Source organism: Vespa velutina, chromosome 12 (assembly GCF_912470025.1).
Source record: "Vespa velutina chromosome 12, iVesVel2.1, whole genome shotgun sequence".
Classification (NCBI taxonomy): Eukaryota; Metazoa; Arthropoda; class Insecta; order Hymenoptera; family Vespidae; genus Vespa; species Vespa velutina.
In genome coordinates, this window is record NC_062199.1 from 22,381 (window position 1) to 36,594 (window position 14,214).

Here is a 14,214-nt window from a genome sequence, read left to right on the forward strand (position 1 = left end):
GCTGCATGTGGAGACCCACGGGCTAACGGTGATTCTAATTTACTCTAAAATCCGCGTTCCGCGATACCGATCCCTTATGCCTTCCGCTTCGGACATCTAGGGCGACTTAGCTAACAGGAGGTATATAGCCTTAGCTACAGGGACCCCACTTACAGAGAGCTTTACCGTTCGACACACTCGCCTCAGGCATAACGGATTATTATGCACATCTGTATTCGTGCTTCCGAATTTCGAACAATCAAAGCGAATTAATCGCGTTCACGACACTCACGTGTGTTATGAATACGTAGATTCTACTATTAAATCCAAATTCGCGAAGTAATCTAATAGAACTGTTGAAGAAATAAAACAAAGTCCCCGGTAGGACTTTTAATCGCGCACGCGAACATTTACGTGTGTGTTAGAATAACGGTGACTCTAAGTTGAAATCCGAAGTGACATGAGTTAACCGGTATTATGACTCTCGATGATATTTGATCGAGGGATTTTCCCCCGCTTACAAATAACATGATCGTCATAATGTCAATCAGCTACATGTACTGCACTACTAGGTGACACCGTTCGCGCACCCCGAATTTCAACACTAAACGGAAGTCCATGATAGGACTTTTAATCGCGCCCGGACACCCACGCAATTGTTCGGAAAACGGTGACTCTACTCTAAATAAACTAATCGAATATTCGAGCAAACAAAACGAAGTCCCCGGTAGGACTTTTAATCGCGCACGCGAACACTCACGTGAGTGTTAGAATAACGTTGACTCTAAGTTGAAATCCAAAGTGACATAAGTTAACCGGTATTTTGACTTTCGATGTTATTTGGTCGAGGGATTTTCCCCCGCTTACAAATAAGAGGATCGTCATTACATCGGCTAACTACATGTACAGCACTACAAGGCAAGCCGTTCGCGCACCCCGAATTTCAACACTAAACGGAAGTCCATGGTAGGACTTTTAATCGCGCCCGGACACCCACGCAAGTGCTCGGAAAACGGTGACTCTACTCTAAAAAAAAAAACGCGTTCGCGAGGTAATCTAATCGAATATTCGAGCAAATGAAACGAAGTCCCCGGTAGGACTTTTAAGTCGCGACCGCGTTCATTCACGTGAGTGTTAAAAAAACGGTGACTCTACTCTAAATTCGCGTTTTCGATTCGAACAATCAAACGAAGTTTAATCGCGCCCGAGAACACCCACGTTTGTGCACGCCGACACGCACGCCAGTACTCTTCCTATCCTTCCCGTATTCGCGCGTAAAAATCGATGATGAATCGAGCCAGGCGATGATGCATTCGATCAGAGGTGAACTTATCCCTTGATGATCTATCCTGAAAAAAAAAGAAGATAAGAAAAAAATAAGAAAAAGAAAAGAGAAGAAAAGATATATTGAATATCGCTGCATGATTACTCGATCATCCCTGAAAAAGAAAAAAAGAAGATGAATTAGAGATAGAGAAAAAATATATAAAATAGAAAATAAATACCAATAAATAGATAAGAGTGCTGGAGAATGAAAGATGCTCTGCACGATGCTGAAACAGCTGCTCGCATCATCTCATGGGTCCTACCTAAAACCTATAAATCATAATTAATAAGAATATATTAATAACATAATTGAAAACATAATTAAAAACATAATTTAAAAGAAAAAACATAAATAAATATTAAGAAAACATAATTGAAAAGAAACAACCTAAATAAATATTAAGAAAACATAACTGAAAAGAAATAACTTATTAATAATGTAACTGAAAACATAATTAAAAAAGAAAAATATGAGATATAAAAGAGAAAAAAAGAAATGCAGTTCTATACGATGCTGAGACAGCAGCCCGCAGCTTCTTCTCTTCGTGTCATACCTAAAATTTATAAATCATAATTAATAAGAATATATTAATAACATAATTAAAAACATGATTATACACATAATTAAACACATAAATAAACACAAATAAACACAAATAAAGGCATAATTAAACACATAATTAAACGCATAATTAAACACATAATTAAAAAGAAACAACATAAATAAATATTAAGAAAACATAATTAAAAAGAAATAACATATTAATAACGTAGCTGAAAACATAATTAAAAAAGGAAAATATGAAATAGAACAGAGAAAAAAAGGGATGCAGTTCTATACGATGCTGAGACAGCAACCCGCACAGAGGCACACCCCCATGGCCCATCCCATGGGTCCCACCCGAGACTATAAATCATAATTCATAAGAGTATATTAATAACATAGAAAATAAAAACAAGAAAAATATAACTTAAAGAAGAGAGCCGCAGAAAGATATGAGAATAGGAGCAGCTCTAGATGATGCTGAGACAGCAACCCGCACAGAGGCCCTCATCCATGGGCCCCTCCCATGGGTCCCACCCGAGACTATAAATCATAATTAATAAGAGTGTATTAATGACATAGAAAATAAAAACAAGAAAAATATGACTTTAAAAAGAGAGCCGCAGATAGATAAGAGAATAGAAGCAGCTCTACATGATGATGAGACAGCAATCCGCACAGAGGTCCTCATCCATCGGCCCATCCCATGGGTCCCAACCGAGATATATAAAGGATAATTAATGAGAGTAAATTAGAATAAATAGTAAGCAGCTCTACATGATGCTGAGACAGCAACCCGCACAGAGGCCCTCACCCATGGGTCCCACCCGAGACTATAAATCATAATTAATAAGAGTGTATTAATGACATAGAAAATAAAAACAAGAAAAATATGACTTAAAAAAGAGAGCCGCAGATAGATAAAAGAATAGAAGCAGCTTTACATGATGATGAGACAGCAACCCGCACAGAGGTCCTCACCCATCGGCCCATCCCATGGGTCCCAACCGAGATATATAAAGGATAATTAATGAGAATAAATTAGAATAAATAGTAATGACAGTAAAGAGGATTTTCTTTGCGTTTCAATTTTAAATCGATAGTATATCTATTAATCAATAATATATAGTAGTACATGTATATGATCTTTATAACGTTGTTAAGAATATCCTGTTGTTTAAATATTAATTAATTATAATTTACGTACATCGTACATTATTTAAATGTTAAGATAATCTTCTTTATTAATTATTCCTTCCCGTGTTGGCGATCCCACGACCTGGAAATAGCTGAAAAGAAATAAGGAAAGAAAAAAGTATATCTATGTATGTATATTAATTATACGAATGATAAAATTATGAATTTAATTTAATTAAACATAACAAAAAGAAAAGATTAATTAATAAAAAAAAAAAAAAAAATAGAATATGCAGAACACTGATCTAAAGAAAGATTATTCTCTCTGAAAGAAATATTATTATATTTATTACTCGATAATATATGATATTACATGTATATTATTTTTATAACGTTGCTAAGAAAATCCTATTTAAATATTAATTAATTATAATTTACGTGTATCGTATATTGTTTAAATGTTAAAAGAATCTTCTTTATTAATTACTCTTTCCCGTGTTCGCGATCCCACGACCTGGAACTAGCTGAAAAGAAATAAGGAAAAAGAAAAGAATATGTATATATATAAATTAATGATACGAACGATAAAATTCTTGATTTAATTTAATTAAACTTAACAAAAATAAAAGATTAATTAACAAAAAAAATGAAATATGCTGAATACTGATCTAAATTTAATTAAATCTATTATTTTCTCTTAAAGAAATATTGTATTACTTGTACATTTCATAGATATATGATTTTAATGTAGAACTCGATTTTGGTAAAATAAAATTATGAATTGAATTGAACTTTAGAAAAGAAAAAATGTGCAAAATTTATCAATCGACTTTAACGTAAAATTTAATTTTATTGAACTAGAATCATAAATTCAATTAAGTTTTAAAAAACAGTTTAATATTAAAAAGGCATAAAATATGAAATAATCCTATTCGCGTACGCGTGGCAATGTGGGAATATTATTTACGGAAAGTTACTTCGTCTCAGATTTTTAAATTTACACCCCTACACCCATCACCATAAGAGCATTTTGAGTGACAACATGGTAAAATTAAAATACTAACACGATAAAGCTAAGAGCCATTCTCGGAAGTTCTTAGTGAACCTTCGAAAATAACTCAATAGCCTAATATTTGTCCTCTTGAGCCAGATGTTGTCTTCGGCATATAGCCTCTTCTTTCCTTCGTACCTCAACCTAATCGATTATCACTCTAAAACTGTAACAAAAAAATTTCATTCCAAATTCTAAGATATGAAAGAAAACCCTAATACAACCCTAACGCATCTGAAAACTTATTATCCTTTCGAAAGATACTTCTTCGCAGCGTGGGATAAATTAGATATTAATTATAAAAAAAATTAGAAATTAGATAATAGTATATTAATTGCTGAAAATCCTGAGCTAAAAATTAATTAATTTATCATCTAGGCTTACGGACTACGTCTCTTTGTTTTTTAGCAATCATTCTATTCGATTTTTCTCTTTCAAAACCAATGACTCTATCGAGACTTTTCTTGTATCAATTTAAATTGATTAAATATTTAATTAATAATTATTTAAAAATATAAAGTAAACCCTTGGACGTTCATTCTTACAAACGAATATTTTAATTATTGTAATAAAATCATCCATAGTTTCGTTTGTAATCCAGAGACTATCCATCGCGATTGTCTTCTTGCTCATTCTTTATTAGAACTTATGAATATCGATTCTTTACTTATTTCCGCGCGAGTAAAATATTTAAAAATCTATTAAAATATTCAAAATCTCAAATAATTATAAACGCGTTTGAGCAAGAAGATCCTATCCTGATCTAATAAATAAATGAAAAAATAAAAAACTATTCATGAGTAAATCTCCGAAGAAATTTACTCGTGGTCACTCAATGCTCTCCTACAAATTAATTACAACCAATCACCCATGCCGATTCGGACCTTTCGTCCTCGACATGATTGAGTGATTGGAGGGATTTAAAAATTCACTCACTACTTAAGAAGTTCTGCGATGGCTCCAAAACACTCGTTCAGATCGAAATTGAGAGTTGACGATTCGTATGTGGTTGAAAATTAGGTAGGCCGACATCGAAGTTGATCAAAAATATCTTCAATGATGCACTGACTCTATTGCGCGATAGTTATTTTTTAACGAACGGTCACTGAATTTACTTCGCGAAACTCTACTGTCTTTTATAAATAAAGCCTATGCAACTGTTAAAAAATTAATAAAGTTTGCGAACAAACACTGACTCTAACGACTGCATTGCACGCAGACGTTGCAAAAACTTTATCTTTTTAAATCGCGAAACGCGAACGAACGAACACTGCTTCTATTTCGCGATATTCATATTTAAGCAACACAAATATTCGATTACATCATCGCTTCCCGAGCGATAGCAATGACGTTCTGAAACAAAAAAAAAAGCAAAATTATTAATATCACCGTTAAAATAAGAAACTGTATAAATTATTGAAAAAATGTGTAACATAAAAACATATTTACCATAATATTCCTTGATACATGCAGCGAAGACATCCTGAGACACTTTAGATGTTAAAATTATCGATAATGTTAATTTATAAGCTTTCGCGTTTATAAAGTGAATCGCGATGTGCACAGGTCGGAGGACAAGAGAAAACTAAGTCTCGAACTGTCAAAGACGTGAAAAAGTGCGTTTATGTTTATATTACAGGATGTAACTACTCCGAAATTAAAATTCTAAAGTACCTGAGGTTTATTTAAAAATTATTCTTAGTCCCGCGCGCGATTCAGACTTTTTAATGTTTAAATAAATGAACTATTGTTTAATTATTACTCTATTCGATACCGCGTGCTATAAAAATCATTTAAATAATTATAAAATTAACGAAAATATTAATTTATAAGCTTTATCGTTTAGAAAAGTGAATCGGGTTGTGCACAGGTCGGAGGACAAGAGAAAACTAAGTCTCGAACTGTCAAAGTCGTGAAAAAGTGCATTTATGTTTATATTACTCGAGGCGACTACTCCGAAATTAAAATTCTAAAGTACCTGAGGTTTATATAAAAATTATTCTAAGTCACGCGCGCGATTCAGACTTTTTAATGTTTAAATAAATGAACTATTGTTTAAATATTATTCTATTCTACCCCGCGAGCAATAAATATCGTTTAAATAATTATAAAATTACCGAAAATATTAATTTATAAGCTTTATCGTTTAGAAAAGTGAATCGGGTTGTGCACAGGTCGGAGGACAAGAGAAAACTAAGTCTCGAACTGTCAAAGTCGTGAAAAAGTGCATTTATGTTTATATTACTCGAGGCGACTACTCCGAAATTAAAATTCTAAAGTACCTGAGGTTTATTTAAAAATTATTCTAAGTCACGCGCGCGATTCAGACTTTTTAATGTTTAAATAAATGAACTATTGTTTAAATATTATTCTATTCTACCCCGCGAGCAATAAATATCGTTTAAATAATTATAAAATTACCGAAAATATTAATTTATAAGCTTTATCGTTTAAAAAAGTGATTCGCGATGTGCACAGGTCGGAGGACAAGAGAAAACTAAGTCTCGAACTGTCAAAGACGTGAAAAAGTGCGTTTATGTTTATGTTTATATTACAGGATGTAACTACTCCGAAATTAAAATTCTAAAGTACCTGAGGTTTATTTAAAAATTATTCTTAGTCCCGCGCGCGATTCAGACTTTTTAATGTTTAAATAAATGAACTATTGTTTAATTATTACTCTATTCGATACCGCGTGCTATAAAAATCATTTAAATAATTATAAAATTAACGAAAATATTAATTTATAAGCTTTATCGTTTAGAAAAGTGAATCGGGTTGTGCACAGGTCGGAGGACAAGAGAAAACTAAGTCTCGAACTGTCAAAGTCGTGAAAAAGTGCATTTATGTTTATATTACTCGAGGCGACTACTCCGAAATTAAAATTCTAAAGTACCTGAGGTTTATATAAAAATTATTCTAAGTCCCGCGCGCGATTCAGACTTTTTAATGTTTAAATAAATGAACTATTGTTTAAATATTATTCTATTCTACCCCGCGAGCAATATAAATCGTTTAAATAATTATAAAATTACCGAAAATATTAATTTTTTGGCTTTAGCGTTTAGAAAAGTGAATCGCGATGTGCACAGGTCGAAGTGCAAGAGAAAACTAAGTCTCGAACTGTCAAAGTCGTGAAAAAGTGCATTTATGTTTATATTACTCGAGGCGACTACTCCGAAATTAAAATTCTAAAGTACCTGAGGTTTATTTAAAAATTATTTTAAGTCCTGTGCGCGTTTCAGACTTTTCAATGTTTAAATAAATGAACTATTGTTTAATTATTACTCTATTCGATACCGCGTCCTATAAAAATCATTTAAATAATTATAAAATTAACGAAAATATTAAATTATGAGCTTTAGCGTTTAAAAAAGTGATTCGCGATGTGCACAGGTCGGAGAACAAGAGAAAACTAAGTCTCGAACTGTCAAAGTCGTGAAAAAGTGCATTTATGTTTATATTACTCGAGGCGACTACTCCGAAATTAAAATTCTAAAGTACCTGAGGTTTATTTAAAAATTATTCTAAGTCACGCGCGCGATTCAGACTTTTTAATGTTTAAATAAATGAACTATTGTTTAAATATTATTCTATTCTACCCCGCGAGCAATAAATATCGTTTAAATAATTATAAAATTACCGAAAATATTAATTTATAAGCTTTATCGTTTAAAAAAGTGATTCGCGATGTGCACAGGTCGGAGGACAAGAGAAAACTAAGTCTCGAACTGTCAAAGTCGTGAAAAAGTGCATTTATGTTTATATTACTCGAGGCGACTACTCCGAAATTAAAATTCTAAAGTACCTGATGTTTATATAAAAATTATTCTAAGTCCCGCGCGCGATTCAGACTTTTTAATGTTTAAATAAATGAACTATTGTTTAATTATTACTCTATTCGATACCGCGTGCTATAAAAATCATTTAAATAATTATAAAATTAACGAAAATATTAAATTATGAACTTTAGCGTTTAAAAAAGTGATTCGCGATGTGCACAGGTCGGAGGACAAGAGAAAACTAAGTCTCGAACTGTCAAAGACGTGAAAAAGTGCGTTTATGTTTATATTACAGGATGTAACTACTCCGAAATTAAAATTCTAAAGTACCTGAGGTTTATTTAAAAATTATTCTAAGTTCCGAGCGCGATTCAGACTTTTTAATGTTTAAATAAATGAACTATTGTTTAAATATTATTCTATTCTACCCCGCGAGCAATAAATATCGTTTAAATAATTATAAAATTACCGAAAATATTAATTTATAAGCTTTATCGTTTAGAAAAGTGAATCGGGTTGTGCACAGGTCGGAGGACAAGAGAAAACTAAGTCTCGAACTGTCAAAGTCGTGAAAAAGTGCATTTATGTTTATATTACTGGAGGCGACTACTCCGAAATTAAAATTCTAAAGTACCTGAGGTTTATTTAAAAATTATTTTAAGTCCTGTGCGCGTTTCAGACTTTTCAATGTTTAAATAAATGAACTATTGTTTAATTATTACTCTATTCTACCCCGCGAGCAATAAATAGCGTTTAAATAATTATAAAATTACCGAAAATATTAATTTATAAGCTTTATCGTTTAGAAAAGTGAATCGGGTTGTGCACAGGTCGGAGGACAAGAGAAAACTAAGTCTCGAACTGTCAAAGTCGTGAAAAAGTGCATTTATGTTTATATTACTCGAGGCGACTACTCCGAAATTAAAATTCTAAAGTACCTGAGGTTTATTTAAAAATTATTTTAAGTCCTGTGCGCGTTTCAGACTTTTCAATGTTTAAATAAATGAACTATTGTTTAATTATTACTCTATTCTACCCCGCGAGCAATAAATAGCGTTTAAATAATTATAAAATTACCGAAAATATTAATTTATAAGCTTTATCGTTTAGAAAAGTGAATCGGGTTGTGCACAGGTCGGAGGACAAGAGAAAACTAAGTCTCGAGCTGTCAAAGTCGTGAAAAAGTGCGTTTATGTTTACATTACAGGATGTAACTACTCCGAAATTAAAATTCTAAAGTACCAGAGGTTTATTTAAAAATTATTCTAAGTGCCGCGTGCGATTCAGATTTTTTAATGTTTAAATAAATATACTATTGTTTAAATGTTACTCTATTCTCTCCCGCGTGCAATAAAAATCATCTAAATAATTATAAAGTGATCAATAACATTAATTTATAAGCTTTAGCGTTTAGAAAAGTGATTCGCGATGTGCACAGGTCGGAGTGCAAGAGAAAACTAAGTCGCGAACTGTCAAAGTTAAGAAGAAAGACATCTATGTTTATATTACGCAAAGGCTAGTAATACGTGATTAATGTTATTATTTATTAAATTAGAGAAATTTTATATTGAAAGTTTTTTACGTTGCCCACTCTTTTCAGTCTTTTTAATATTTAGACTAATGTATTATTGTTTAAATATTACTTTATTTAATATCGATTCAATTATCGTTGGGTCCTTTGAGCTAGCGGTACGGAAAGAGCGCATTTCGACGTTTATTCCTAGGTGTAGGAAAAGAAACTGACTTTGGACAACTCGCGTTGTCCTTCCAAAGCGCCTTCTCGTTGACATTCGACATGCGATCCATGCACTCTGAAAGAAAATTATTCAAAATCCAACGGGAGTCTTAAGAGCTCTTCTATACGAAGCTTTAGAGAATGTAATATTGGTTAAATTTTTATTATATTACATTAAGGCTAATTCGATGAAGGAACCGAACCGATGTCGCTGATATCGCTGATAAAAAATAAACATTCATTTTAGGTAATGGCAAAAAATTTGGATTTAGTTTCAATATGTAATATATTTTACAAAAGTTTCATAGCGATTTTTTGTAATTAAATATTCAAATATTTATTTACAAAGTATTATTACTTAAAGCATCATTTTTATTCATTTATCACATAATAGATAAACAAATTGTGGTTATATTATGAAGGATTATCAACTTGTAAAAATACATACTACACGTATGCATTTATTCATGCAAAGTAAATTGTGCACAAGTAATGAGGTCGTCGATTATTTCGTACAAGCTTTCGATTGATACGATATTGAAATAAAATACATATATTATTAAGTATTTATTCTTTTTACACCAGCAGTTTACTCAAAGAAAATCCTTACGGCACAGTTGTATATTTTACATAATGATGTATATTTGCATTTTCTGATAGACCGGCAATTTCTCTCTTTTCAATGTTTTATTTTTGATATACTAGTCCTGGAAAAGAGCAAAAAAAAGCAAAGAATTTAGCAAATTTTTATATTAATCAATACAATATGTATAAAGTAAGAGAGAGAAAGAGATAGAGAGAGAGAGAGAGAGAGAGAGAGTATTTACGTTTGCATTTGTTTACTACCGCTGAGAACTATATACGGTGATTGTGTTTCTTTTTGTTTTGCTTGTAATAAATTAAGTGTTCCCAATGGCGTATCCGTCGAAGACATTCTTTTCATTAATACCTCTTGCTCAGCTTTTTTCATACGCTTTTCCACCTGTTTTAATATTTATATCATAAAAATTTCTCCTTTATACATACAAATAATGAAGAACTATTAAATATAATAAGGGGGACCTTATTCTTTCCCGGTCCTTTCCCATGAAATTTGTGTGAAAGATAGCGAAAAGCTTCCTTTGCACTTAAAACATGTCCATCGTCATCTATGTACTCCAATTTAACATTTGGCTTAAAGCCTTCTTTCTCTTTAAAATCTGATGTAGGACCATTGAAACGATCTCTTCTTCCAAATTTATCGTCATCTCTACAAAAAGAAAAGGAAAAAGAAAAAGAAAGAAAGAAAGAAAGAAAGAAAGAAAGAAAGAAAGAAAGAAAGAAAGAAAGAAAGAAAGAAAGAAAGAAAGAAAGAAAGAAAGAAAAAAGAAAGAAAGAAAAGCACGTAAATATATGTAATATTATACTTGGATATATAATATTACATAATTATGCGCGTGTCTCCTCCATTCGATAGATAGAAATTTGGAAATTATATTAGGATTCACGTGAAAAGCTACTCCTTCTAAATATTGTTTCTTTTCATAACTTTCTCCCAACGACATAAAATAGCAGTGAGATGGAGAAAATACAATGGATGAAGAAAAGAAGAAGGAAAAGAAATATACCCATATGTTTTGTCTTCTATAGAATAATTTTGTGCTTGCAAATGTGCAAAGCGAGAGGCAGATGGTCTGTTACTGTCTTCCTTTTGTAAATATCCCTTACTCATTGCTAATTTTAATGCACCACCTACACCTTGGCCAAGCGATGGTTCTGCATCTAAAATAGCAGCTTCTAGTGCTACAGGCTCCGATTTACTTTCATCTAAACGCAATATTGAGAAAAGTAAAATAGGCGATTTGTATAAATTACATAATATCACATAAGTTGTATATAATTAAGTAATAGAATACCTAAATGTACTGTATTCCATGCACCACGACCATCATCTTCTTCTTCGTCAGAAACGATCTCATCCTTGATACCATCAACCTCAAAGTCCTACGGAAATAATAGGTGGGGATATAAAATTTTGTAATATAAATATAAAGAAATAGGTAGATGAATAAATACCATAAGTTCCTGTCCATTTTCCTCTCTATTACCGGCAAGCCCATACGTTGGAATGTCTCCTAAGGTTCTACAAAATTCTGCGGTAGCATTAAGAACTATGTTCGTCGATTGATTTTCGTCTAAAGCTGTTGATTCTTGCTTAACACTTTCTGTAACATTTTTCGCGTCCGACATTTGTAATTCCTTTAATCGATGCGCCTTCTTTAAAGCCATTTGCAGCTCTAACTCCTTGTCGTCGTCTTCAAATTTTATTCCCGTTAAATCTTCTTTGGGCCCTGTCAATAGAAAATACGTTGGAATAGTTGAAATTGCATTTAGAAAAGTGCATTTAGAGATCATGAAACCTTTAGATTTTAAAGATTTCACCTGAAGAAACCGAATATATAAAATGAAATGTACCTTCCAAATCGTCTACGTCTAAAGTACCATCATTTTCTTTTGCGTCCTCAGTTTTTTTGCTCCTTCTACTTCCCAAGTCTCTGAGATAATCATTCTCTTGAGGCATCAGGTCGTCCGCCTTTAATTTTCTTTTCGTTCTTATTTTTCGTATCTAGAGGGAGAGAGAGAGAGAGAGAGAAAAAAAAAAAAAAAAAAAAAAAAAAGGAATCAGTCGACAGAGATATAAAGCGCATGATACTTTAAACTTGGCAATAGAAAAATTATCAAACAAATTCCCTTTTAATATTTAACCTTTTTCTTTGGCTTCTTAAACTTCTCCAACTCCTGCTCGTTGTAATATTCGCTAGCCAATTGTGGTTCTCTCGTTTGCAATGATTCCAATTTCTTATTTGCTAAACGGTGCTTAACAATTTCTGAACGGCGCTGCTTTATCTCTATCGGATTATAACTACCCAATACGAAATTATCCTTTTTCTCTCCTTCAATTTCTTCATCATATTTATCTAAAATGTTCTTCTTCGATAGACCAAACTCATCCAAATTATCATCCTCGTACGCATTATAAACAGACCTTTTAGTTTTGTTATGAACGTTTCGCTTATACCGTTCATCGTCCACCATATTGACATTAACGAGTACATCGCTTTTCTCGTTTAATATATCTTGATCTTTAAGGGTTAGAACCATTCCTTTGCCTTCCGCAATACACTCCTATAATTTATATTAGATAAGATAAATCAATGAAATCAATGGACATAATTTTCTCCCTAAAGCGTATCAATGTTCATTTTTAATCTCTGACGAAAGTACATCCATTAAAGCATTTACTACATCACTCACTATATCGTGTTCCACCGTCAAACCCTTCAAATCTTTTTCCGTATAAGCCAGATTACGAGAAAGGTGTATTTCCTCCTTAAGAAGATTACCAATTCCAAATTCTTCATCCAGTTGATCCAACATTTTGGCCTGAAATATAAACAAGATGAGACTTTATTAATACGGATCGAGTCGAGTCGGGTCGGGTCAGGTCGGGTCAGGTCGACTCGGTTCTATCCTATTACAAAGACCAATGATTACCCTCTCTTCTGCCTTTTTCTTCTCCTCCTGTAAACGTCTGCTCTTATCGATCCAAGCTTTTGTATCGTCGTCAGAATCATCATCCCCCAATGACTTTATCTTTGCCAAATTAGCCTCTATCTGTCTTTTTTGCTTTTGAATGCCAATTCTTTCCTTCAATTTTTGAGTTTTCAACTGATCGTTGGCATTCGGCGCTGGTTTATGATAGAATTCACCCAAATCATCCTTGATTTTGTTGGGATCATCCTTTGACGTACTATCAATCTCTAAAGGCTTCAAACCTAACTTTGCTCTAAGCTTATTTGTTTCCTCAATCGATAATGAGGTTTGCGAAATGCCATCTTTTACAGGGGAAGGGCTATGTTGTTTGGAAATTTCAGGTGGAGGAGGCGTCGAAGGATGCGACGATCTTGAGATTTTTGGAGGCGGCGGTGCATTAACAATTTCAACTGCAAAAATGTCAAAAACACCTTTAACCGATGTACCGTTGATTATAAATCAATGTGCATATCATCATGCATATCAATGATTATTGGCAATCCTTTTTATCTCCAAAAGTATTTTATACAATAGTTTTGTTTTAAAAAAGAAGCGTTACTTAACTCGACGCGTTATATTTCTCATAGAATTATGTTAAAGCTATTATGCTAAATCGAAAAAGAACGAATAATGATAGGAGAGCTATACTAACCATCGCTATCGTAGTCCTTACGTTCTTTCCTTTTGTGTTTCTTGTGATGTCTATGCTTATCTATTTTCTCACGTTCTGGGGTATGACTTCGCGAACGGCTACGATGACGTTTTTTCTTAATATCGCGACTTTTCTCGGCTTTATGCCGTTTGTTCGATCCCATTTTGATCTTAAGTCAGATTATTATAAAATCAACGAAAAAACCCGCTCGTAACCACTTTGGATACGCTTAGTGCGTCGTCGAAATTCACTAGTAACAGCTGATAAGGCTCCAACTTATAGAAAGTGATGTGACTAGTAAATAGTAACTAAGAGGCCCGGGATAGTAACTAGGTGGGAGCAGTAAAACTAGTAGTTGGTAACTCTGGATCTAATTTGGCGGTACATTCGAAGACTTCATTTAATTAATAGCGATCCGATCGCTAACACCTCGTA

General features: G+C 32.8%; 1 protein-coding gene across 2 annotated transcripts; it reads right to left on the reverse strand.

The window, feature by feature from the left end:
• Positions 1-10,106: 10,106 nt before the first annotated feature.
• On the reverse strand, positions 10,107-14,039 carry LOC124953442 (U4/U6.U5 tri-snRNP-associated protein 1). 2 transcript variants are annotated; one of them, XM_047504817.1, is made up of 11 exons: positions 13,780-14,039; positions 13,089-13,537; positions 12,849-12,977; positions 12,300-12,719; positions 12,009-12,159; positions 11,610-11,884; positions 11,450-11,537; positions 11,162-11,360; positions 10,617-10,803; positions 10,401-10,536; positions 10,107-10,261 (listed from the first exon to the last, which is right to left on the reverse strand). In XM_047504817.1, exons 1-11 carry the CDS (start codon positions 13,940-13,942, stop codon positions 10,242-10,244), a joined length of 2,217 nt encoding a protein of 738 aa, XP_047360773.1. In that variant the 5' UTR covers positions 13,943-14,039; the 3' UTR covers positions 10,107-10,241. The 2 variants fall into 2 exon arrangements, with proteins under 2 accessions (XP_047360773.1, XP_047360772.1); XM_047504816.1 differs by having other exon boundaries at positions 10,382-10,536.
• Positions 14,040-14,214: the final 175 nt, after the last annotated feature.

Excerpts from the sequence above, each read along its gene's own strand:
- LOC124953442 (XM_047504816.1), bottom strand. The coding sequence starts at position 13,942 with ATGGGATCGAACAAACGGCATAAAGCCGAGAAAAGTCGCGATATTAAG. Across the intron at positions 11,885-12,008 it reads AGACGTAGACGATTTGGAAG|GGCCCAAAGAAGATTTAACG; the intron begins GTACATTTCATT and ends TTCTATTGACAG. Across the intron at positions 11,361-11,449 it reads ATGGAATACAGTACATTTAG|ATGAAAGTAAATCGGAGCCT; the intron begins GTATTCTATTAC and ends TATTGCGTTTAG.